This window comes from Lupinus angustifolius, chromosome LG03 (genome assembly GCF_001865875.1).
Source record: "Lupinus angustifolius cultivar Tanjil chromosome LG03, LupAngTanjil_v1.0, whole genome shotgun sequence".
In the NCBI taxonomy this organism is placed as follows: domain Eukaryota; kingdom Viridiplantae; phylum Streptophyta; class Magnoliopsida; order Fabales; family Fabaceae; genus Lupinus; species Lupinus angustifolius.
In genome coordinates, this window is record NC_032011.1 from 23,480,748 (window position 1) to 23,508,283 (window position 27,536).

General features: G+C 33.5%; 4 protein-coding genes across 5 annotated transcripts; 2 read left to right on the forward strand and 2 right to left on the reverse strand.

The window, feature by feature from the left end:
* LOC109343784 (transmembrane 9 superfamily member 8-like) lies at positions 2,034-6,113 on the forward strand. The gene is made up of 7 exons (XM_019582259.1): positions 2,034-2,227; positions 3,237-3,401; positions 3,687-3,796; positions 3,894-3,999; positions 4,081-4,193; positions 4,346-4,496; positions 4,794-6,113. Exons 1-7 carry the CDS (start codon positions 2,120-2,122, stop codon positions 5,949-5,951), a joined length of 1,911 nt encoding a protein of 636 aa, XP_019437804.1. The 5' UTR covers positions 2,034-2,119; the 3' UTR covers positions 5,952-6,113.
* LOC109343783 (pentatricopeptide repeat-containing protein At4g31850, chloroplastic) lies at positions 6,888-11,252 on the forward strand. Its single transcript, XM_019582258.1, has 3 exons — positions 6,888-10,555; positions 10,656-10,847; positions 10,953-11,252. The coding sequence occupies exon 1, from the start codon at positions 7,151-7,153 to the stop codon at positions 10,478-10,480; it is 3,330 nt and encodes a 1,109-aa protein (XP_019437803.1). The 5' UTR covers positions 6,888-7,150; the 3' UTR covers positions 10,481-10,555; positions 10,656-10,847; positions 10,953-11,252.
* On the reverse strand, positions 11,974-18,011 carry LOC109343785 (probable protein phosphatase 2C 60). Of its 2 annotated transcripts, none has more exons than XM_019582261.1 (11): positions 17,690-18,011; positions 16,715-16,839; positions 16,131-16,194; positions 15,265-15,373; positions 14,655-14,808; positions 14,297-14,422; positions 13,921-14,044; positions 13,513-13,589; positions 13,288-13,340; positions 12,761-12,815; positions 11,974-12,348 (listed from the first exon to the last, which is right to left on the reverse strand). In XM_019582261.1, the coding sequence occupies exons 2-11, from the start codon at positions 16,829-16,831 to the stop codon at positions 12,145-12,147; spliced, it is 1,083 nt and encodes a 360-aa protein (XP_019437806.1). In that variant the 5' UTR covers positions 16,832-16,839; positions 17,690-18,011; the 3' UTR covers positions 11,974-12,144. The 2 variants fall into 2 exon arrangements, with proteins under 2 accessions (XP_019437806.1, XP_019437805.1); XM_019582260.1 differs by having other exon boundaries at positions 16,715-16,833; positions 17,688-18,011.
* LOC109343787 (probable folate-biopterin transporter 2) lies at positions 22,535-26,634 on the reverse strand. The gene is made up of 5 exons (XM_019582262.1): positions 25,935-26,634; positions 24,774-25,033; positions 24,574-24,669; positions 24,322-24,492; positions 22,535-23,394 (listed from the first exon to the last, which is right to left on the reverse strand). The coding sequence occupies exons 1-5, from the start codon at positions 26,311-26,313 to the stop codon at positions 22,789-22,791; spliced, it is 1,512 nt and encodes a 503-aa protein (XP_019437807.1). The 5' UTR covers positions 26,314-26,634; the 3' UTR covers positions 22,535-22,788.

Sequence of the window (27,536 nt, forward strand, 5' to 3'; positions counted from 1 at the left end):
AGTTTGATTAGGATGGTTAATTTGGTTAGGATATTTAGTTTTTCTATCCTTTATATAAAGGATTCAATGTAAAAAAAATTTCCAATCTATTTCAATATTCAATGAATAATATTCTCATTTTCATCTTTCTTGTTTCATCAAGAAGATTCAAGCATATCTCCTACAATTTTAACATGTTCCAGTGTAACGCATTTGTTCCAATAACCCAATATCCCCCTCCCACTCAAACCAAAAGTAGAGTTGAGAGTTAAAATGTACATTTCCTTAAATGATTGCTAATTGTGCAAGGAAGGAATAAAATTGTGACTTCCTCCTATTGCGTTTTAAAGTTTGACGACTATGTAAGAAAACGAAAGATTTGAGTTTTTTTAAGGTTTCATTTGGTTGCATAGAAGAAAATAAGAAGAGAGAAAGATGTGACAAAGAGAGTGAGAAGAGAGAGAAAGATAGTAAATTTTTATATTGTTTGGTATGAAAGAATAATGAAAGAAAATGAAGATAAATAAATTTTTACATCTCTTACTCTTTTGTTTGGTTGTTGAATAGAAAGTAAGAAGATAAATATGATGTTATGGTTCAAATGACAATAATATCCTTACAAAAGAAGTTTTTTTGTTTTATTATTAATTAAACATAAATCTTTAATTTTAGATTAAAAATTTTATTAAAATTTTTTATTATATTTTCAATTAAACATAAATCTTATGCATGTTAATAGTAGTTAAATCCAAAAGTGAAGAAAAAAATTAAGGACAATTTTAACATTTTATACAAAATTACTATTCTCTTCTCACTTTCTCACCGAAGTTGGAAAAAAAATGGTAGGACCCACCCAATTTTAATTCTCTCATTTCTTTCGCTCTACAACCAAATTGAAGAAAGTCTTTATTTCTCCCCAAACTCTCTCATCCCTTTTTCTCTCCTCTCTAATTTCACTCTACCAAATGGAGGCTTAGAGAGGATTTGTCAAACCAAGAAAAATATATTAACTCTTGTGACAAATCTTGAAGTATTTGAGTGACCAGTCCAATCCGAGTGAATATATCCAAACAAATGAAGAGGTGGCCTAGTAAGAAAAAATAATCTATTATGTGAAGTATTTTTCAAGCTCCAAATGATATGTGAGACAACAATAAAATAAAGATGATGAGGTGTGTGCATAAATTGGCTAACATGTAGTACAGATGAGATATGAGATTACATAAACAATTAAAGTTTTCCATTAATCAGAAATAATGTTGGGTATTCCAAGTGTGAAGGAAGAAGTCATACATTGAGTAAAAATGGATGAGTTAAAGAGCATATAACTGAATGGACTCATAGACCTAAAACCTTAAGGTTTTGGGTCAAGATGTGGTGTCAAGCTCACCTATATGCTTATTTCATTTAGCTCATGAAAGAATGTTGTAACCCATGAATGAAGATCACCCAACAAATAAAACAAAAGGTTAAACATAAAATAACCCTAATTATAATTTACAACCATATTTGACATTGACATCTAGCAAAGTATCTATCAAATTGTTCTTTCATACAACTGAAGTAAGAATATTTTTTATTAGGAGTTTACACTTATATGACTTTATTCTCTTCTAAAATAAATAGAAAATATTAATTACGAAATAAAATTGTTAGAATATGTGATACACACTTTATTAACCTTCATGCCTCTAAAGTAATTAATTTTTTTTTTTTTACTTTTTCCCGAGAAAATTTTCTAAAATAATAAAATAAAAATATTTTTATCCATTATTATGTAATGATTTGAGATTTTTAATTCTAAATCAAACTAAGAATAAATCAATAAGAAAAGAATTTGTTCAATATTATGAATGGTCAAGCAACCAAAATGTAAATATTTTCTATAAAAACACTAAAGGAGTATTAATTACACCAAATTCCATATCCCAAATTTTTATTTATTTGTGGACAAGAAAACCGTTTTAAAAATTGATTAATTTTCTGATTCAGAGTATTAAGATGCATTTGAAATTCCGAAAATAGGCTTCCGTACAAAGAGAAAAATTACCCCTAACCCAATCTCAATCTTAATCTCAAGTATTCGCTTCTTCATCTTCCTCTTTTTTGTAACGCAAAACGAATCTGGATCTCGATTTCCATGGCGTTTTGGAGATCTATCGCTTTCTCTGCACTTCTCGCTCTGCTTTTCATCCATGATTCTCACTGTTTCTATCTCCCTGGTGTTGCTCCACAGGACTTCAACAAGGTTAACGGTTTTTCATTTCTACTCATCCTTTTCAATTTTGATGTGTATTTTGATATGAGAAATGAGATCTGTGTTGGATTTGATTGATTCTAGGTTTTTTAGGTGCAAGTGTATGGAATTTAGTTTTCATTTTAGTGGATCGTTTCGTTGAATTGAAGAGTTTTTGATTTGTTTTTTGTGTGTATTTAATGTTTCGTGAAATAGTGAGGATAGTGAGGTGAAAGTTTTGATTTCTGTTGGATTATTGTTTCAGTGTCTTGTGCTGTTTGCTAAACTGAGGAGTTTTGTTATTTGTTGTTTTTGTCATCATTTTTTCGTTAGAATTTGAATCTTGATTCGCTGACCGTGTGACGAGTGTTTACTATTATCCACGAATCTTATGATTGATATTTGAACTCTAGTTTGGTAATTAGAAAGTTTCATACAGACTGGAAATGTATCCTTGAGACATGCTGGACAATAGGACTGGTAACCAAGGTCAAGGTGTATATATCCTGTCATTTTACTTTTGAGGGTGCATTGTATTACCTCATATCTTGTTTGCACTTTTCTGTATGGAGAAGTTGATTTTTCGATATTTAGCAGTGATACCATTTGATGTAAAAAATTAAAAATTTAATGAAAAATATAGGTACTTTTGGGATTCTTACTCAATCTTCCTAATTTATTAAATTTCTCTCATTTTACTTTTGTTTGCTATGTCCTTATTCCTATACCTCTAGTCTTATACTCTTCAGTTATTTCTAAACATGAAGGATAAATAATCTGATTATCTTGCATGGTTGAATGCTCACATAAAATAATATAACTTTACGATCTTCCCAGCAACTGCAGTGCCGTGGATGGATGACCAGTTATTTTCTTGTAGATATATCATATAGTGTGCTGAATAAGATATTTCCTTTTGTGATGCTCTTAGTCTGGTCAAAGTAAGTTTATTCAAAATTATGCGTATACAGATCTAGTTCTTAAGTCCTTAACTGACTTTTAAAATATTTCTTTGGTGCAGGGAGATTTATTGCAAGTGAAAGTAAACAAATTAACATCAATAAAGACCCAGCTTCCATACACATATTATTCACTCCCTTATTGTAGCCCACCAAAAATACAGGACAGTGCAGAAAATCTTGGGGAAGTGCTTCGTGGTGACCGCATTGAAAATTCTCTTTACGCGGTCAGTTTAACATGACATGTTAAAGCGTGACTCTTTAATTTTAGAGAAAATAACAATAAAGGAGTTCTTTGGGAAACATTTTAAGTTTAGACACAACTAACGTAACCAGTCAATTGGTTAACCATGTTCAAGGAGTGGTTATTGTTTAACTGCTTATTGACTTAATTAACCATCTGAGTGGTTCACGTTTCCAAGCTGAAGTTATTTTTAGCTAGATTTCTTTCTATGTAATTTCTCATAATTTTGTTATGGTTATCATCTGATTCTGACCCTGTTGTTTTGCAGTTTAAAATGCGTGAGCCACAAATGTGCAATGTTGTGTGTAATCGCAAACTTGATGCCAAAACTGCTAAGGAGTTCAAAGAGAAGATCAATGATGAGTATCGGGTGAACATGTATGGCATACCAGAATTTTGATCTGTCAGTTTCTGCCATTTTCTACACCAAACTTGATATGTTGCATCTTACAATGGCTATTCTCTTTATGCACAGGATCCTAGATAACCTTCCTCTAGTTGTTCCTCTTAAAAGGAATGATCAGGATTCTACTGTTTATCAGCTTGGTTTCCATGTTGGACTCAAAGGGCAGTATAGTGGGGTATGCTTATTATTTTACAGCACAGTGTCTATTGTTATAAATGGCAAGTAGTTTCTTTGCTTACTTTGTCCAAATGTACAGAGCAAAGAGCAGAAGTTTTTTATTCACAACCATTTGGCATTTACTGTCAAGTATCATAGAGATTTGCAAACGGACTCTACCAGAATTGTGGGCTTTGAGGTTAAGCCATTCAGGTTACTTTTGTTTGCTCTCTACATGTTCTATTGTTTCATGCCATTTAACTGCTTTTCTTTTTCCCACAATTATAGTCTGATGCATAATTTGATCCATCTTTTTGTGGTGGTAGTGGTTTTCCATATCTGAAATTCTGAATGTTAATATGCAGTGTAAAACATGAATATGAAGGTAAGTGGGATGAAAAGACTCGTTTGACAACCTGTGACCCTCACGCTAAACACACAGTTCTCAACTCCAATACTCCCCAAGAGGTTGAAGAGAACCAAGAAATCATCTTCACTTATGATGTTGATTTCCAGGTGAGGTTTTGCACATGATAACATTTATACTTCCTTGCCATTTAGAACATTTTTTGGCACACACGAGCCTAGTAGTAAGGCATATAGGTTGGGTGGAGAAGCTGGTTTTCAGCTAGGGCGTCAAAAATCCTCTTTTGCTAATGGGCATTTTTATAAATTTGTGTTCTCATAACTAATCCTTCTTTCTCTTCCTCCATCAAAGAGGAGTCTTATTTTCTCATTCTCCTCCTTTTGTTGTTTTAATTAAATGAGTCTGAGTTGTATTAATTAATATCTGCTTTTACCTTTGGCATTCAGGAGAGTGATGTGAAGTGGGCTTCAAGATGGGATGCCTATTTGCTAATGAATGATGATCAAATTCACTGGTTCTCAATTGTTAACTCATTAATGATTGTTCTATTCCTTTCGGGTATGGTGGCAATGATAATGCTGCGGACATTGTACCGGGATATTTCAAGGTACAATGAGCTTGAGACCCAAGAAGAAGCTCAAGAAGAGACTGGTTGGAAGCTTGTCCATGGTGATGTGTTTAGGCCCCCTCAGAACTCAGACCTGCTCTGTGTTTATGTTGGAACTGGTGTTCAGTTTTTTGGAATGTTACTAGTAACCATGATATTTGCAATCCTCGGGTTCCTATCTCCTTCAAACCGAGGTGGGCTAATGACAGCCATGCTCTTGCTTTGGGTTTTCATGGGACTTTTTGCTGGTTACGCCTCAACTCGCTTATACAAAATGTTCAAAGGATCTGAATGGAAGAAAATTGCCTTCAGGACCGCAGTCTTCTTCCCAGCCTCTGTCTCTGTCATTTTTGCTGTATTGAACACTTTAATATGGGGCCAAAAATCATCCGGAGCTGTGCCATTTGGTACCATGTTTGCTCTGATCTTTTTATGGTTTGGAATCTCAGTCCCACTTGTTTTTGTGGGTAGCTATGTTGGATTCAAGAAGCCTGCAATTGAGAATCCAGTGAAGACAAACAAAATCCCAAGGCAGATCCCGGAGCAGGCCTGGTACATGAACCCAGCCTTCTCAGTTCTTATCGGGGGGATACTCCCATTTGGAGCTGTTTTCATTGAGCTTTTCTTCATCCTCACCTCAATCTGGTTGAATCAGTTTTACTACATCTTCGGGTTCCTCTTTTTGGTCTTCATCATCCTCATCATCACATGTGCTGAGATAACCGTTGTGCTATGCTACTTTCAGTTGTGCAGTGAGGATTACTTGTGGTGGTGGCGATCATACCTCACATCCGGTTCTTCTGCACTTTACCTATTTCTTTACGCAACATTTTACTTCTTCACCAAGCTTGAAATCACAAAGTTGGTATCTGCCGTATTATACTTTGGGTACATGCTGATAGCTTCTTATGCATTCTTCGTGGTGACCGGTACTATCGGATTTTATGCATGCTTTTGGTTCACAAGGCTGATCTACTCCTCAGTCAAAATTGATTAGTTATAGAAGTCTGGTTTTGGTTCATCTACCAATATCCCTAGTAAAATTTAAGGATTTTGAAATTCAGTTACTCTATCATGTTCAGATGTATAACCTATTTTATACAATTTTCAATTGTGGCAACTATGATTCTTTTGTTTCAGTATCATTTTTATTGCCTTTGCCATAGCAGGATCCTCGTTAAATCACAGATTTTTCTGTGGTAAACGTTTTAATTTTCAATAGAAACGTTTTAATATTATTCAATGCCTGATATATTTGGAATGAATGTGAACACGTGTGGTTTTGTTTACTTGTATACATAATTTTTTGAGACAAGTCATCTTTATATACATTTATTTACTTATCTTATATCTAAGATATCAACATTAATATTTATTTATACCTAGAATTGACAAAAAGGATCAAATTCAAATAGATATGATAAATGAGTGGCCTCAGAGAGGGTAACTTAAATCTGAATAAATCTCGTCATTTAGTACGGTTAAAAAAGGGTCTGATTATGTAATTTGAAAGTCAATTGTCACAGGGAACAAACTACAATTATTTTGGCTTTATCCAATCAAAACCAAGCATGAATTCGATACCAAAATTTTATAAAAAAGTTAAAACGGTCTACTATATATCTACAAACAATATAAATTTTATTATCATTACATTAATATTATGTATGTAATTGTCACTATCATATACATTTATATTTAGTATTCATGACTCTACTAAAATGTAAATCAAATGAATAATATAATGATTATATACAAATCTTTATACTGTCTTCAAAATATTACACCATTATATTATTAACTCTAAAGTAATAGAGATGAATACCCATAAATTGACAAGACAAACTTTACTATAAAAAAATAAGCACAAATATCTCATGTAATATTATCTGTCTGATAACATCACAAAACCAAAATGTGTGATGGTCCATTCATATCTCACCTCATCACAAAAATCTAAAATCACAACATGCTTCTTTTTTGGTCCAAAATTATCCAAATCCAATGCTTATGGATTACAAATAACAAAGATAACTTTTTGATGATGCACTCTCACTAGCGATTTCTCCACCGTCAGCATCTACCATTGCATTTTTTTTCCATACCCAATTAAAGATACAGGTTAAGCACTTTTGCTATAATCAATTCTGCTAGCAATTTTTTGCTCTTATCATTAGATTTTATTGCTTAGTTTCTATGGCTGTGTTATTGCTATGCTCTTCAACCATGTGTTGCAGCAGTGTCTCGTATTGTTGTGCTTTCACTGACACCACTACAAATGTATATTTTCTAAGCAATAATAATGGGTTCTTGGGAAAAGCTAATAATTGTGTCAAAATGAAGTCTTTACCAAATGGGTCTATGTTAAATTGGAAGAAACGTGGAAAAAAACAAGTGGGTCTTGGTGCACATGAGGTGGTTGTTGTAAGTGACAAGAGAAAAACTAGAGTATCATCAGAAGAGGTTATTGGTGTTCTCAAGTCTATTTCTGATCCAAGTTCTGCTCTTTCTTACTTTAAGGTGGTTTCTCTGTTACCCAAAATTGTGCATACTACTGAAGCATGCAATTACATGCTTGAATTGTCGAGGGTTCATGGGAGGATAGGGGATATGGCTTTCGTTTTCGATTTGATGCAAAAGCAAGTTATTAACAGGAATTTGAATACATACCTGACTGTTTTTAAGGCGCTTTCGGTTAAAGGTGGGATTCGTCAAGCACCGTCCGCATTTGGAAAGATGAGGGAAGCTGGGTTTATCTTGAATGCATATTCATATAATGGGCTAATTCATTTACTGCTCCAACCTGGATATTGTAGCGAGGCTTTGGAGGTTTACAGAAGAATGATCTTGGAAGGGTTGAAACCTAGCATGAAGACATACTCAGCACTAATGGTAGCATTGGGAAAGAGAAGGGATACTAGAACCATCATGGACTTATTGGAAGAGATGAAAAGTTTGGGATTGAAGCCAAATATTTACACATATACGATATGTATTAGAGTGCTTGGGAGAGCTGGGAAAATTGATGATGCGTGTGGGATTTTAAGGAAAATGGATGATGAAGGATGCGGGCCTGATGTTGTCACTTATACGGTTCTGATTGATGCTCTTTGTGCTGCAGGGAAACTTGATAAGGCCATGGAGTTATATGCAAAGATGAGAGGTAGCAGTCATAAACCTGATCAGGTAACTTACATTACTTTAATGGACAAGTTTAGTGACTCTGGTGATTTGGATTCGGTGAAAATGTTCTGGCGAGAGATGGAGGCTGATGGTTATGCTCCTGACGTGGTTACCTACACCATACTTATTGATGCTTTATGCAAATCTGGGAGTGTTGATCAGGCATTTTCTATGTTAGACACGATGAAGATAAAAGGGTTTGTTCCGAATCTTCATACTTACAACACATTGATCTCTGGACTTTTGAAGCTGAGAAGATTAGATGAGGCGTTAGAACTTTTCGAAAATATGGAATCTTTGGGTGTCAAACCTACTGCTTATTCATATGTTCTTTTCATTGACTATTACGGAAAGTCTGGTGATCCTGGAAAAGCTCTTGACACCTTTGGAAAAATGGAAAAGAGAGGCATTGCTCCTAGTCTAGCAGCATGTAATGCATCTTTATATAGTCTTGCAGAAATGGGTAGGATTAGAGAAGCAAAACATGTACTTAATAGTCTTTACAATTGTGGGCTTTCACCAGACTCAATAACATATAATATGATGATGAAGTGCTATAGCAAGGCAGGGAACATAGACAAGGCCATCAAACTTTTGGCTGAGATGATAAGCGATGGGTGTGAACCAGATGTGATGATAGTTAATTCTTTAATTGACACACTTTACAAGGCTGGTCGAGTTGATGAAGCGTGGAAAATGTTTCAGAGACTGAAGGAATTGAAGCTAGATCCTACAACTGTGACATACAACACATTACTTGCTGGCTTGGGGAAAGAGGGAAAAGTCCAAAGGGCCCTTGAATTGTTTGGGAGTATGACAGAGTCCGGTTGTGCTCCTAACACAGTAACTTTTAACACACTCCTTGATTCTCTTTGCAAGAACGATGCAGTTGATTTGGCCTTGAAAATGCTTTCTAGAATGACAGTGATGAACTGTAATCCTGATATTCTGACTTATAACACTATCATTTATGGCTTGATCAAGGAGAACAGGATTAATTATGCATTCTGGTTTTACCATCAGATGAAGAAATCTCTGCACCCTGATCATATAACTTTATGCACTCTCCTTCCTGGTGTTGTAAGGTATCAAAGGGTTGATGATGCTATCAAGATTATCATGGAATTTGTACATCAGGCAGGTTTGCAGACAAGCAGAGAATTCTGGGCAGAATTAATGGAATGTATTTTAACTGAAGCAGATATAGAACAGGCCATTTTATTTGCTGAAAAATTGGTAGATTCCATTTGCCAAGATGACTATGTAATAATACCTCTGATTAGAGTCCTGTGTAAGCGGAACAAGCCTCTCGATGCGCAAAAGTTATTTGACAAGTTCACCAAAACTTTGGGAGTTCACCCAACCATGGAATCATATAATTGCTTGATGGATGGGCTACTTGGCCATAACGTCACGGAAAAAGCTTGGGATCTTTTTGTGGAGATGAAAAATGCAGGTTGTTACCCAAATATTTTCACTTATAACTTGTTGCTTGATGCTCACAGTAAATCTAGGAGATTTAATGAACTTTTGGAACTGTACAATGAGATGCTCTGTAGGGGATGCAAGCCTAATGCTATAACCCATAACATTATCATCTCCTCCCTTGTGAAATCCAATAGATTAGATAAGGCATTAGATTTATATTATGACCTCATAAGTGGTGATTTCTCTCCCACTCCTTGTACGTATGGCCCTCTCATAGATGGTTTTTTAAAGGCTGGGCGATCGGAGGAGGCAATGAAGATCTTTGAGGAGATGTTAGACTATCAATGCAAGCCCAACTCTGCTATTTACAATATCCTCATCAATGGATTTGGAAAAGCAGGCGAAGTTGATATCGCTTGTGATTTGTTCAAAAGGATGGTTAAAGAAGGAATAAGACCGGACTTGAAATCTTATACCATTCTTGTGGAATGCATGTGCATGATTGGTAGAATTGATGATGCCATGCGATACTTTGAGGAACTAAAGCTAACTGGCATCGATCCAGATACAGTTTCTTATAATCTTATGATCAACGGGCTTGGAAAATCAGGTCGGTTGGAGGAAGCACTTTCTCTTTTTAGTGAAATGAAGAATAAGGGCATTACTCCTGATCTTTACACTTACAATGCATTGATTCTCCATCTTGGGATTGCTGGAATGGTGGACCTAGCCGGACAAATGTATGAGGAGCTGCAACTTGTGGGCTTCCAACCTAATGTCTTCACTTATAACGCTCTCATTCGAGGGCATAGTATGTCCGGAAATAAAGACCGAGCGTTTACTGTCTACGAGAAGATGATGACTATGGGATGCAGCCCCAACAAGGGAACATATGCACAGCTGCCAAATAAATGATGATTCTGCTGAGCTATCTCATGACTCATGAGACCCTTGTTTTGTTAACCTCTCCTCAATGAATGATGCACTAAGGTAATCATCAATTTCTTGCTTAGAATAATTTTTTGGAAACCTTAAATCATTTTGCTAGATATTTTATTTTATTTCCTTTCGATCGTTGTCTTTTCTCCAGGAACATTTGCATTTTTGCCTCGACAAATTTGGAGACAAGATATTTACCTAACACAGTTATTTGCAAATTATTTACTACATCCTGGAGATTCCTGCTGATCAATGGTGACAGCTGACAAGTACTTGTGTAGAAACAGCCTTCATGGTACTTGCCACAATTTCTCGAGGACTGGTTCTGTCCTCCGTCGGAACTGTGAGTATTTCTGCTTCTGTTCAATATATTTCATGCTTTTTAGGCAAACTATTTGTTTGGGAGTGCTTAAATTCACACAGTTTCGTTTTTTGTTTGTGGATGCAGGCTTGAGCTCCTTCATTATGCTGTATAATGAGGTGTGATGCTAACACACCATGATTTAAACCAATGATGAAGTGTATAAAACATAAATATACCTCACACTAAGATTTGTATATAATGCAAGAGCTTTCCAAACTTTGCTAGTATCATTCTTTCTTTGTTGGGCAAAGTAGAATTCAATGGCACCTCTCTCACTCTTTGTTGTAATGTTAGAATGGTGTTGCATGAATTTTGATGCAGAATGTACTAGTTGCATTAAAAGCATTATACATAATATAATAATGTAAAATGCTTTAACCTTTTTTTTTGTACAAGCCAAACTTGAAAAGTTCGAAGTTTGGTTTATTTGCAATTATAATCTTATTATCTATGGTAGAGGAAAGGAGTTTAAAGGGTAAGGTTTTTCTATAAATCTCATTTTAGAGGAGTCTTATTTAGAGTTGAAGTGACACTGTAACTTTAAGACTCCTCAAATGACATGACATTGTAACTTTGTAAATAAAGTGGCACTGTAACAATTTCATGTTATAAGAATGAAAATGATAATGAACTATTCGAATAAAAAGGTATATCATTTTCTTTTGCCTGAGTCACAATGAAAATTGATAAAACACTCCTGAAAACCAGAAGAAAAAAGCAAAGAAAGAACATCAAGTGATAAATATTTAAGAAAAGGATAATAATATGAGAGACATTAGTTTACACCATTCCTTTAAAGTGAGCTTTTATGTATAATATAATATCAAGGGAAAGTGTTTTTGCTCTTATTCATTTATCAAACTAAGATCATAATGTACTTAGATTAGAGAGTAAATATACTCTTACTTTATATACAAACATCCAATAATGGAAGTAAAGTTGACTTTGATTCATTAAATACACTATTCATCCAGATTTCAGTTAAATTCTCAGTCAATTCCTGAAAGTAGCAAATTGTATATTGTTGATTATAGCCACAAATAATGACATTTGGAGCCACATGTTAAGCATGCAGAAGAGAATTTGAGGGTGAAAAACTGGACACTGGAACCAAGAAACTGAAGAAAAAGTGTGATATTTTTATGTATAACCAGAACAATTGTTGTTATATAGTGTTAGATGAAAGAAAATTTGGCAATTCAGATGCATTCTAAGCACTGGTACACACTATATATTTATATATAATACATGTTTGAACTGTTTTGGTTGGAATACACTAAGTTTCACTTGTCTCTTGTTTTGGTTCAGATTCAACTTGTCCATTTGAAGAGGATTGCTCTTCTGATGGTGCACTTGACTGAGCATGTTTCTTGAACTGCACCAAGATCATGGTCATGTTATCACATCCCTCGCCACGGGCAGTTGATGGTGCCAAGCACCGATCGAGTACTCTTTCACAAACTGCAGAAGGTTTGGTTTCCTGTGTAAAATAATTACAGATCACCCAATTAGGATGCCATTACACATACCAACCATAATAGAATAACCCGGTGCTATATAAATTCATTCAAAATAATAACCTGTAGACAATTAAAAAGGCCACCACTGCCCATACTGATATTAAAAGGGTGACCCATTGCACGATGCTCCCACCTGGTGGGTATGGGGAGGGTAGATGCATGCAATCTTACCCTCGCAAGCGAAGAGGCTGTTTATAGGATTTTGAATCCACGACCTCCAGGTCTCAGGGCAAGTAACCTCTAAGTCACAACGCAAGCGATGACCGCATTAAATATGATCAATATGTATAATCTATGGATAAGAATCACAGGTAACTATTAATTGAATGCTTTGCTATCTTATTAGAAAAAAAAGTTAAACTTAGAACTCACTGAGTGCAGTTGCTCATGAATGAAATCAACCAATTGTTGGCTTGACATGCAATCCCTGAAAATAATCAAGAGAAATAAGTTGTGCTATTTTCAGTATGGCCGTGTGATAGAAGCAAATTATTATTTTCAGAATCACAATACTTTAGCAAATGACACTGGCATATGCTAAAACCTCAAGTTATATATTATACAAAGACGCTTCTTCTTGAGGGAATAAGTGCTCGAAAAATTAGAATAGAAAGCATTTCTCTGACTAAAACTTGAAAGTGGGAAAATCTGTATGATTTCTGAAACTAAAGTATATCAGTTTTTTAAACATAAAAGTTATATCAGTGTATATTACTCATATTGGGCATGAAACAAGAAAAATTTCAACTTTTCAAAAGACGCATAATATTGTCTGCCTAGTGTGCCTACAACGAGAATCCCATCGGTTATTATACTTCAATGATATAGATGACTGTCATCTTCATAATACATGTTAACATTCGGAATAAAATGGGGATATGAAAGCATAAGAACAATACCATATGCCATCACAAGCTAGCACCATAAATTCATCTTCATCACAAAGCTCAACCTATAATAAAATGCCATAACAAAAACAATGCATCGGTAAGAACAAAAGAGTAAAAGTAGAATCCTATTCAAGTATTCGTTATTGGTTCTACCATATAGAAAAATGGAAATTGTGGTAAGATATGAGTATCACTTAGGCAGTTAGCTGAATTGTAAAACAGGAAAAAACTTACAGTGTTTATATCTGGATTGGCAGTTACAATTTGTTTTTCAGCAGGAAGATATTTATTCTGTTTAAATTCCATGTCACCTGCAGTAAATGGAAACTTTAGAAACCATTCCCATTGCATCCTCGTAAAATTAGCGTACCGAACAGACGTATATACCAAAATTTTAAATCTCTAATTATGCAATTTGAAACCAATCTCCTCTTATCTAGTAAGGAACCAATATGAAAAGGTAGAGATTTTTCACATTGTATTCTTATTCATCAAGTTCACAAAGTCATGGATCTTCGTGGCCTAAAGAAGCAAAGGCTAAGGCTGCTACATCGAGTTACATTTCAGAAAAAAGGAGAAATAAATAAAAAATGAAGCTTAAATTAATCCTTAAAAAAATTCCCATGCCAGTAGATAAGTTACCAATAGCTCTCGCAAGATTTAAACTGCCATTAATCCGCCCTGCATGAATAAAACCACCAGCTTTTACGATTCTTTCCTTCTCAATTTCAAGATCAGGTTTGTGGTCTCTAGACAAATTGTACGCCTGTGGAAAAGAGCCGTAGTGAAATCAGTACACATAATTATCTGCTACATAAATATGTAGTCTACCTCTAGAAGAGAATGTTACGTATCATTTTCTACACCGAAAACAAAATTCCTGTAATTAATTTTACCTGTCAAATTAAGAGGCATCTATAGTTGACAAATATATAATATTCACACATATGAAAACACAGCAGCATGCATTTATCCTTATTTAAGCATGACAAAACAGGAGCATCACTTCTAAACTTACCTGACCCTTCCGAGATATCACACAACGAGAGTCACCAGCATTTGCAACAACAAGTTGGTTGTTTCTAATCACAGCAACACAGGCAGTGCTTCCAGAAGTTGGTCCGGCAAAGTCAGAATGAGGCCCCTAATTACGATAAATAATTCAAATCACAGAATGCCAACAAAAAGAAACCAAAACAGAAAAACAGACATGCAGAAAACAAGCATATCTGGACAATCGTAACAGTATTCCCAAAAACATGATATTTTTCTACTTAAAGCCATATGCCAGGCACCAAATTACCGAGTATATCCAAAGAATCTGTGATACTGAAGAGTAGAATTGAAGGTATCTTTCTTCAAATTTCATTACCTACCTCCTCAAAAACCCAATCGTCAGCTTGTTCATTACCATCACTGCTTCGTGGAGACCAAATCAACCCTTCAATCATCCCGCTAAACTTGTTTATCTTATCCCCCAAGGTTGCTAATTCCCTCCACCCCCTTTGGCCATGCATCATGTCATCCATTCTACACAAAATTGAAAATACAAGATCAACACATTTGTGATCTTTCATCTTCAATATCAATTAGACTAAGAGAGAGTATGTAATGCAAAAGTTTATGTCGGGTTCTTTAGCTCTGTAAGATTAGTGAAATGAAATAAATTAGATAATACATAATATGACAATTACTAACATAACAGCAACTGACAAGTGGACTACAACTTGTCATAAAAAATGATAGATATACTTTTTTTTTCATATCTTGCAATTTACTCGAGCATGAAAAATATCTAAGTGCCTGAGACTAATGTAAACTACTCTTCTTTGTACATTAAATAAAAAAACATGATCTAGAATAAACTATGAATCATAGATTTTATGGAAGGTTTTAAATAGTACAAAAACTCTTAAAACTCTTACAAGCACGGAAACTCTGGTCATTCAAATTGTGAAATACATGATAGACAGAGAAACTGCCAACCTTAAGAAAGCTTTCTGAAGAGAGGTTCCGATATCTCCAGCCGCATATGCTTCACTTTTGAGCACTTGTTGGTGAAGAAACTTAGCACAAAACTTTGCAACCACCTTACCTGAAATTTTGGGATTAAGTAAGCATCTATAACACGGTTTTGAAGCAAACTAGACATGATTTCTATAATATTCTCTAATCGCACTGTTAGTTATTATAGAGATTTGTAGCTCAAATATATGCATAATCATAATAACAACAACAAAGCCTTTTCCCATTAGGCGGGGTCATCATATACATGAATCAGATTACACTACACCACTATGTTCTATTTTAAACAATGTCTTCAGAATGTCCAAATCATTATATTCTCCTCACATGCCCAAATCAATTACCATCTTCTCACAATAGGTGTTACCCTTACTTTCTCTGTAATGCATTTGTTCCTAATTATTCCTTCTCTTGTATATCTACTCATCTAAGATAATAACCTCATATGTGCTACAGTAAGCTTATGCTCTTGTTGGATTTTTACCGCTCAACTTTCAACATCATACAACATCGTAGGTCTTATAGTTGTGTGGTCAAATTTTCATTTGACAGACAACCAAAGTTACTCTTTAATTTCATCCACACAACTTAAGTCCTATGGTTTACATTATAAATAATAATAATAAATAAAAGGCTTCAGGACAAAAGACTACTAGCATAAAATCGACCTCGACTTTCTCAACTGAAAAATGTCCTAAAAGGTGCAACCAGCACAGAATCAAGGCACGTGAGTTACAATGGTATCAAAAGATGAAATATGCTAAAAGATGAAGTAGTAAATGCAATTCTGCCATCACTGAAGTAGCCAAGCTTTTTTCAAATCTTACCTCCATGACCATCATACACACCAAAAAACGAAGTGGACTCATCCAGATCAGTATGTGCAGCATGCTAACGAATGAAAAGAGAACAAAAAATCAACACCATATTAATGGATTAGCCAAAATCTAAATCAGGTAAACTGCATTCGTCATAGTATCGAAGAATAAGAAAAACCCTTTAACTAACAAAAGAAACAAATATTACTATGATATCCTTGGGAAAGAAAGTCCCTTGTGTCTGTTAATTCAACAAAACATTGACCATAAACTTAAGAGTAACTTGTTGATCCATAAACAACGGTGTTATTGAAACTATATGCCCATCTATGTATCATGTGAGTGTTTTAACAATTTGGAAGGAAGCTGAAAAAAAAGGAAGCAATGACACTGCAAGAATCTTTGTATTCTAATGCAACCAGAGAAACAAAAGAAAGCAATCTAAATTTAAAACAGAACTCATAATTCGGAAGCACACGCTATTACCATGTTGGTGGTTCAGAGTTAATCAGTTCACAGAATTCTTGATTAATATGCATATGATACTATCAAGTTATAAAATAAAACTAATGAAGTTTTCAATGATTACTCACAGCGTCTTCCATTGTCGAACGCCACCCTTGCATGGATGATAAGCCATATCTGAGATGATCATTTTCACCATCTTCAGAAAACTTTTCAGTTTTGGGGGTGCTGAGATATATTCCCATTCCTATCAGATTAAAACAAGTACACATTAAGTTTAACTACTCAAAGTATGAAATAAAAGAAAACTTATACTAATAGAAGTATTAAAAGGAAAATATGAAAGCCATATGCCACAATTTAAAATGCTGCATATTCAATGAAAAATAATACAGGAACCAAACAAGCAAATCTTACTCCTTTTAAGAAATAAAACAAAAATGGACCAAATGGATATTCCTTCTAATAATAACCATGACAAAAAAGTAGCAGTAATTTCACTTAAGGCACAAAAACAAGAAGAAAATAACCAGTTAACCACCACCTTGGAAGGGAAAACATAGCAGTTAGATATACATACATACATATATATATACATATATATATACATATATATATATTATTAACTAAAGCAGCATAGTTGAGATAAGTTATGAAAACACGTGCAAGAGAGTAGATATACTGAAATGGAAAGGAATGTGATTTTTTTTGTTTTCATCACAAGATTCAAAGAAAGCAACATTGAAATAGGGGTAATTAAACGTTTAGGGTGTAAAACAAGGACAAGATCACTTTAGAGAATAAAATAGCATCATTATATGTTCACTAGGTAGAAGATTGTAAACAGGTCAAAATTGGTCAAACTCAACTTGAGTCACTTCAAATAAAGGAGATTTATTATATATACAAAAATTGTTACAAATAATACGATAATAACGACCCAAATAATAACTAACAATATAGATAAATCCAAATATCATCTAACATATTATGCAGCAGATGAATTTGTGAATCATAAAGATACCAACAATTTAGCAGTGATCTCAGTTATGGTTGGAAATAGCGAATCAAGAGGAACATCAATGGAAAACAAATACTCACCAAGTGAAGTGCCTCTTTTTTATTTGAAAGAGTGAAACCCAATTGCCAGAAATCCAAAAAGATTTGTTTTTTACTAGTATTGAGAAGAAGAAATTGTTGATGATTCAAAATAACAAGGTTGGGTTGAAGGATAAAAAAACAAGTTTTTGCAGTGTAGAAAGAAGAAAGGAGCAATAGAAAATTGAAGAGAGTATGAAGGAAACAGAGTAGATGATGAAAGTGGGGAAAGAGAAATTGTTAGATTTGAGAAGAAGAAATTGTTTGGTGGTGTGGTTTCTGGAATTCACATAACACTGTTCATACTACAGCTCAACACAACTTGTCATAATTGGATTTTGTACTTATCATATATCTCATACTTCATATTTTTTCTGTAAATATTTTACTATAAATATAAAGATTTATAGATCATCACTGAATTATTTATTATTCATTCCTAATTCGAGTTATTTTTTTAAATAATAAATAATTATTAAGCATGTACTATTTCAATCAACATTCGTGGTATATTTTATTTTTTAGTTAAACATGGTGTTATTAATACTAATATTAATGGTAAAAGTTTAACTAACGTCCCTAATTAAATTGTATACAGTGAAATTAGACATGTGTGTATTATTTTATACTAATATTAATATTTAAAATGTTTTGATATGGATAGACTAAACTTGAAGCATATTAATTCTATATTTGGACTTTTCCATCAACACCTTCAAAGTTCAAATGCGAATGAGTTTTGTTTCTTTTAAGACAGTTTAGTACCCTAATCTTATGACTGTTAAAAATGAATAATATTGAGTGATTTGTGTCTACCTAAGTAATAGCCATTTTCTTCAACAAAAAATATGAATTAAAATTATAATTCACTATATATCACTACATATGTTCTAGGAAAATTTTACTCTTCCAACATGCAATCTGCAACAATTACTACCCTTTAATTTTGTATTTATTGTTTTTTTTCATTACAAAAGTTGTTATAACAATTCTACAAGAATTTCACTAATGAAGGAACAACCTTTTAAAACATTCATTGTACAACTTATATGAATGGTTGCATATAATAATACCAAACAAATAAATAATAATTTATTGAGAGAGACAAACACGAATCTCAAAATAGATTAAGAATAATCCGAAAAGGTAAAGAAATATTTTGGTAATACAAAAAAACTAGTAAATAGTGGTAGTCAATTACATAGATGATTTCCCTCCAAGATTAAGAGATTTAAAATATAATTAATCTAATTACTCTATAGCAACAGGTCAATATCTAAAGTAATATATTAATTACTTTATGCCATGACTTTATCTAGAGTCTTAAACTTTACCCATAAGGGTACTTATTGTCATTGTAGGGTAAAGTTCAGACAATAGAAAGAGACACAAAACAATACTATTAGGAGGGGAAAAATTATGTTTAATGTATAAGTTTTATATATTGTCTATTACTTATATTTAATTATTATTAACTATTAAAAAAACCTAAAAAAATAATCAATAATGTATTATTATATATAAATATTTATACGATAATGTGTGGATATTACGTCAATAATAATATACCTAAAAAGACTTGGGGGAGGCTTTTTCTGGCACAGGAAGCAATGTTTTTAAGTGAACACTATTCTTCTATAATTAGTAAACTATCTGATTTTGACAAAAGAGATAAGATCTGCCTTGTAATTACAATCATGATTTTTTGTGATAAATAAAATATTACTATAAGATATGTATCAAAATATATATTATTATAAGGTTAAGAAAATATACACACTTCCATTGCAAGAGCAAAGTACACCCCACTTGGGCTTATGATATTTTTTTGTCAATAATTTTAATATGTTTTCTTTTTCTTGTGTCAGTTGTGTGTCACATGTGCTGGTCAATGAGATTTTTCAAATCCTTATTATGCATTGAACCAAATCTTAAGGTACTAGTTATTTAAATATTTAAATGGGAAATGTATCACATAGAATCTTTATAAAAATCTTCGAACTCATGCTCAAATATTTTCTTTTTAGTATAAGATGCTATATACGTGTGTTGGTTACTGAATCATGTTGACCTGTCACCTTAGGTTATATTAGTGGCTATCAACTATCTTATATTATAAGTATTATTCATGATATCTCACTATCTAACCAAATTTATTATCCCAAATTTTATTTCATATATTATTCTATATCAATGATGATAGAGTAAAAATAATAATAATAATAATAATAATTAAAAAAATAATTTTTAATTGATATAATATATTTTTATTGACACGAGACAATAAATTTTTATTCCTAATATTTATTTGGTTGTATAAGATCTCATTGTTTTTTTGTTTGTCCATATTTTCATACAATCTCTTCCTCTTGCACGGTATCTTGTGAAAGGATTATTCTGCTTCAAACATGAATAATGCAGATGCTGTCTTTGAGAAAATCACAGCTTATAAATCACCTTTAAGGAGTTGGAAAGATTCAATACATATTTCATGTGTTCTTTTTAAGTTTTTCAATAAATTTTAGTTACTGTAAAATTAGATTATATAACAACTCTAATTTAATCAACAAACAAGGCATTAGTCTAATATATGACGTTTCATTAGATTCTGTCAGATAGATCAAAATGTCAAATATTCAATTTCTGATAATGACACTTATTAGGATGGAAAGTTACATGTCTCGGAATATATTAATTCTTTAACTAAAAAAACTTTAATTTAATGACTTAACCATACAACTATTATTGGCTTTCAGCTACAATCCCAAAGCTAGTTTTATGAAACAAAAGTTCAATAATTATTGACACGAACCTTATAAAAGTTCACAGTTGTAACATGTGTAAATTACAGTATGTGTGAACAATTTTGGTACTATATAATACAACAAATAGTTATATATCAAGATATTTATCTTTAAGTTAAGCCCAGAAGAAAATCTAAATTCAGCTTTTGCATATATTAGCAGATACATGATGATTATTAGTTACAAACCTTTTAATCTAACAAATCACATGTCTGTAATGGAATAAAGCATTGATAATTCTTTTATAATAAAAAGGAAAAAATCTTCATTATGTTATTACAACTTTATTCTTTCCCCTTTGGGGCAAACGAAAGGACACTATTTAAAATATTATTGCCATTTGCCAAAGTAGAGAAAGATGGTATAGAAAGCATTCTTCACTTTAAAATTTATTGCTCTTAAGGTAAAAAAATTTATATTATCGGTAATACTCACTCTTAATTTGTATTAATTTTATTTGAAAGATTGAAATGATATCATAATGTTGCATCCAACTCAAATATATGAAGGCAAAATTCAACCAAAAACAAAGAAGTCAAAAACCATCAAATTTCAATCAACTAATAATACTCCTAAGTTCAGGGCACAGGGAGTATCACAAAACAGCAAAAAGCACAGTTCACTGTAGTTTGTTATACTATTATCGGGTATATTCAAGTGTGAACTACAACATTTGATATGAAGGAAAGAGTGAAAAAGTTTATAAGTGGAAAAGGTTCAAGAAACCATTGCCTTAAGATTTTGATTCAAGTTATGATGTCTCACGTGTAGTTTTTCACTCTTCCCATGTCCAGTAATAATGAGATTCCCCTTGGAGGTTCCCCAGTCATGAATGGGTCTAACAACTGATGATACCAAAGCTTGTGGCTAACACTGCACAACGACCACTTCCGCTGCACCAACAACTATAAATAACGACGTCAAGAGAGTAAAAGGAAAATCTCAACAAGGAAAGTTCAATCAAGTTTAGAGATTATGCAGGCTAAGCTTGGACATATAGTTAGGCATGCAGCTATTAGTGATGAAGCTTTCTAAGCAATCACAATGCTTGAAATGCACTTAAAGCATTTTGAAGTAATGTTGTTGTTCTCTCTTTCTTATTCATTAGTGCTTTGACAACACTTGCCATCTTAGACAAAGCTTCTTTCATTCTCACATCTTTGTCCATTTTACCAACAAAGAGACCGGTCTAATGGTATAAGGCCCTACTGGTTAACTAGATCGACCAGAAAGTTAGAAGTTTAATTTTTGAGATTAGTTCCTTACGAGTAAGGAGATACCCTTCGTTAAACCCAAAAAAAACATCCTTGTCCATTCTCCTTGGATTGCCTATGTCCCAATCTGATCATGCATCAACATTACTAATCACAACAATTTCTCCACATGTTCCATCCATTTTGAAGGTAGTATCATTCATGTCCATCAATTGAAGGTGCTCCAAATCACTCACTCTTATATCTCATACTTTGTTTCCAAAAAATCTTTGTAAAGATACAAATAAACCTGTTTTTATATGAGATAGCATCATTAAGCTATAAATAAGGAATCATAAAAAATTGTGAGAAACAGTAGTTACAAACTAAGTTCCATCTTCCATGTATTGTCCATTTAGCTAATAGAGGAAAGAAGTGTTAGAGGCAACTACAAAAGCATGATATGAAACAAAGAATGTTTTTTCAATGGAAATATGACAAACCTTAATGTTGTGTCCTAGAAATCATTCTCAGCAATTATCACTTGGAGGGTTTTATCCCATGCAAATCCACTATAACTAATCTACCATGAACATGAATTCAGGTATAAGAATAAGACAAACAAATTCCTCCAATTATTATTTCATACATATTAAATCCATTGTTTATTGATATATACAAAACTGGTACACTTTCACTTTTATTCCTTCTTCATTATTTCAAAGATCCAACATAAATATTCTAACATTTTGGACTTGGCTGCAATTTCACCTTACCTACCACAATAGGCACTTAGGACAAAGATAGTGTAAATGAATAAGATAAGAAAATTTTACAACAAGCATCAAATTTATCATACTACCATTACCATTTTCTCTTTTCTGGTAACTAGTTAACCTTTTGTTTTGTATTTGTAACACAAGTTAGATGCAAAAATGAACATGTTGCCTTAGTTTGTTGAATATGAAACATGACAAAAAAAATAAGAATGTTAATACAACAATAGTACATCAAGGTCATAAGAACCTTTCCTCACTTTCTGAACTAGCTAGCTTTGTAGTTTGTGTATCAGAAATCAAGAATCTGAAAGAATGTTCCTTTGCTTTGTCATTTACCATCAACATTGTTTACAAGGGAGACCAACTCAATATTCTCCGTCTCCGAATTGTCAACCTCGACAACCATGTTCGAAGCCATGCATTCACTAGGGAGAATGGAAGAGTTTGGATCAGCTTTAGGTACCAAAAACAGCAGACAAAGTGGAGTGATTCTTAAAATGTTCCGGATCAAAATTGCTATCCATAGATTATCGAACTTCGTCCGCGTGATCTTTAGCACGTGGAGTAAAATGCCTCCTGCCCATGAAGCTGAAAGAACTCCAGCATTATCAATTGACATTAGTAGTGCAAAGAAAGTGCCCTCAATACCCGAAGGACAAAGCTTTGAGCTGAGTACAAGCATAGGCATCCACTTGAGTCGATTAGTCATTTGAGCTACACTTTCGACTATCACAATGAAGACATAATCTGGCATACCAAACATCAGGTTTAATCTCAAGACGATAATCAGATCGAGCATGCCTGACAAACCAAAGAATAACTGAGTCCAGAAGAGCAAGTCTCGGAATGCGTAATCCTTTAAAGCATACTGGTATAGTATTGCTCCTAAAAGCGAGCCCACTGAACCGACTGAAAACATAAAACCAATTGTTTTCTGCACAAGAAAGATGAATGAAAAAGGTTAATGGTATTCTAAGATCATCCTTTTTCATTTAACAAGATCTACATAACAAGAATAGCACTAAATAGTTTACAAATTTTCTTGACCTTGACTAAACATAAAGTTAGTGCCAAGGTAGCACAATGCCAGAAATGACGATAGAAGTATATAATCACTACTTCACAAGGATTCAAGATCTCCGTATTTGATCAGATAGGAAAATATATCGGGGCCATATATAGCAACCAACAAGGAAATGGATATTATTCAGTCATCTAGAGAAAACTATCTACAGTTTGACATGGCTAGGTTTTTTGTATTCTCTTTTCACAGACAAGGTTAGTGATATTCGGTATCATAACCAATCTCATGGTAAACAAGGTTGAGGAAAAATTCTTCCTCTTGGAGCAAGTGGAAGCTCTTTATCCACTGCATTAAATCAAAGACAAGTGTATAATAATGACGGCAAAATCATGTATCCATTTCTTGACACAATATGTTGGAGGAAACGTTTACTTGCTCCATGAGTATGAATTCCTCCTCATGAAAGGTTCGGCAGCCATGAAATACACTTGTAAGGTGAATCTCAAGCTTTTCCTTTCCATTCATTCCTTCCCAAAAACCAACTCGCAAACAGACACTTAGTGGAACAGTGGAAAAAGAGTTTTTACGATATAAGCACGTGTGACTGGAAGGTAGAGTTTCTCGAGGTCACATAGGCAATTACACTACTTTCTTCACATAAGGGAAATGTCTTAGAAGTTCATATCAAAGAAGTACAAAGGAGTATCGGTTCAATGATTTCCCGAGGAGGAAAGGACGCGAGAGACTCCACAACCATGCAAAGGAGAAGATAAAATATACTACATATCCGTTTAAATATGCAAATGATATTATCAATCAATATTCCTAACCGAATACCTCAGAGAAAGCTGGCCCAGCTTCTTTGTCTGTATACCAATAGAACATTCCTTCAAGGATATTCAAACTCAAAGCAAGGGATAAATACATGTATAAACAAGGCCTCCACACTTCTTCACTCTTCAATGTTCTCCACATAGCCAAGCTAGCATCAATAAACTTTTGGTTCACCTTGACATAACATGGAAAATCAGATTATTCACGTATTAGGAATTACGATCATGCAAATGAATGACGTAAGTTAATGTCTACCTGATTGTAAGCAAAATTAGGCATGTGAGGCTCTTGAAGTACAAAACCAACCAATATTACAAGTCCTGCTGGGATTGTTATCAAACCAAACACCCCCTGAAGAAAAAACTTTCCTATTAGCATAAATGTACAACTAATGAAGTGCATAAAGGATTCGAATTTTATTTAGATTTATGAAAACATAAGTTCAAGAGGCTTACCATAGGGCCCATAAGGTGAACAAAGATACCGCTAATGGAGAATCCTAATAATGCTCCAACAGAACTACTTAAGGCGCATAAACTTTGCATGTCAGCAGCGAGTGAAGGATGAGAGATACTGTTCTGTGCCACACAAGCATCGATGGTCACGTCTGCTATTGCTACCCCAGCACTTCCAGCTGTTAACGACAGAAGGGCCAAAACAAGATGCAGGTTTTTGTGCAGAGATAACAAAAGCATGCCAATCACTCCTATTAAACCTGTCACAAACCGGGGGGGTTAAGAATTGGCTAGTGTTTTATCGTATCAAATTTTGAATATCTCCATCAACCCTTTAGCAATACTTTCGGTTAGCATATATTGGTAATGAAAGAGAATGCTAATCATCGCTAAGAAACTTATATAACGCAAGCATGATTCTGTTTTCAGTACAGGCTGCAACCCTTCTACGAATGTATGAAGGAGAGCTTACTTTTGCTCATGTTTATACATTTTGTATAGTAGAAAAAGTAACCATTTATATCTGATTCTATATATATACAACACGCACTCTCGCGCTACATCACCTTAATCCATGTTCAAGGATGTGATATGGAAAGCATGTTATTGAGATGCTTATCCACTGATGCTTTATTGCAGAAGTATGCAGCAAGTACATTATTGACAGAGGATCATATATCAAGCATCGGAAACATGCCATTGATTAACGAAATTTTTTCCAGGGCGTCTTATTAAGTCCAGAGATAGTGGACCAATTAACACCTTTCAAATATAGAATTACAAGGACCATACCATTTTAATGTTGATCAGATTCAAATAATGCTGAAGACTAAAAACGAAAAGAAAAGGAAGCAATGGTTGAATAGGAATCAGATATTTGTCCAAGAACATGTCAATGCAATTACTATGATAACAACCTATTACCATCATCAACCCTCTATACTATCCTTAAAATTCACAACATGTAGCATGAAGTTAATTTAAACTGGTAGAGATTCATGAAAACATGCAATTGAGGGTGAAACTTAGAGCAAACATGTTGAATATGTAATGTATTTGAACTTAGCAAAACATGAGAAGATTTGCACAATATAAATACATGTTAAATATAATTCAAAATTAGAAATATCTAAGAACATATCATCTTCCAACAATGATTACCAGCCAAAATGAAATAAGGTCGCCTGCGATATCCGAAAATCGGGAGAACATCAGTGAGAAGTCCCCACAAAGGCTTAACAATCCAAGGAATATATGTAATTCCAGCATAAACCTGTGCCTCTGATGGCTGCACCTTCTGAACATCTTTCATATAATACTTGGTGCCAACACTAGAAAGTGCTCCACCAAGTCCTTGACTTACTCCATAAATAACTATTACCCCAAACACAAAGCTCCAATGCATTTCCCTTGAAAGCATTCTGAACCAATGCACTGGAATACAAAGGCAACCACAAACCCCTTTTCTGGATTCATCATATTCTTCCACAACTTCACCATAAGGATCCTCCAGATTTTGATTTTCCTCCTTCTCCTGCATAACTCACTAACCCTTGTGATAAAGCAACAATTTCCACAATCAGCTGAAAGAAATAAGAACACCCTCCAAAAAAGAAATTAACTTTCTAGTCCTTAACATGTGGATCTTGCAGGGTTGAACTCATTTTGATGAGATGGTTTCATTTTCAGTGCTGAATCACTATATTACCTCAAAGGAAGAAAGGGGTTTGAAAAGGGTAGAGTTGACCTGTGCCAATGGAAGTTGAAGGAACTTTGTTCCACTGCATCATATATTGAATCAAACCGTATGAAACTAGAAAGAATCTAAATCTAACATCAACATAGTCACCAAGGTAACAAATGGGTACTTCGGGTTTTGTCCCAAGGTTTGACTAATAAAGAAACAAAATCAATAATGCGTTCATCTAGCCTCATTGGATCTCCAAAAAAAGTTGACTAATAATATTTGTTAAAAGGGGCAACCACAATATCGAAAGAATTAGTTCCATAACTAAAAAGATTAGAAAATACACTTGGTGGTACCAAAAAAATTAAAGATTCAGTTTCTTTTTGTTAAGGCTATTAAATGTATATAAATTTTTATGTACAGTGGAATAATAATTTATAAAACTTATATTTTTTTTCCTCACAATTTTGCTCTGGATAGTGATCATAAAGATATTTATATTTTCCTTTATAAGTAAGTAATTTGGAATTACAACTTTGGGCTCACCAAAAATGGGGGCCATATAAGAAAGAAAGATCTTGTTCCCACTATATTGTTGTAGATTGTGTCAGAAACTAGTTTCATTGCAAAACTTTTTGAGCAAAGACACAGTACAAGTCTGTCATCTAAATAAAGCAAAATGTTTATCCAAAATCATAATTTATCATTCATTTATATTTCTTGTATTTAAAAGTTAAAAATTATTAAATATGAAAAAATGGATGATACAGTATAAAAAACCTTATGCTATTGGTGGATACATTTTTTTTCCAAATAAATACAGTCCAATAAAAATGAACACATGAATACAAAGTTCACCATGTGGAGAGAGACTCTGCACTCTGCATTAGACAAATATAGTAAGGAAAATATATTATCCTATAAAATTAAGTTACATATTTTTCTATGTATATATGGATATAACATATATTATAAGGTTGCTATTGTACTTTAGTCATTAATGAGTTATATATGTTATTCTCTTATATTTATACCACCTGTCTTCAATGCTGTAAGCCTAAAGAGAAACAAAAGCA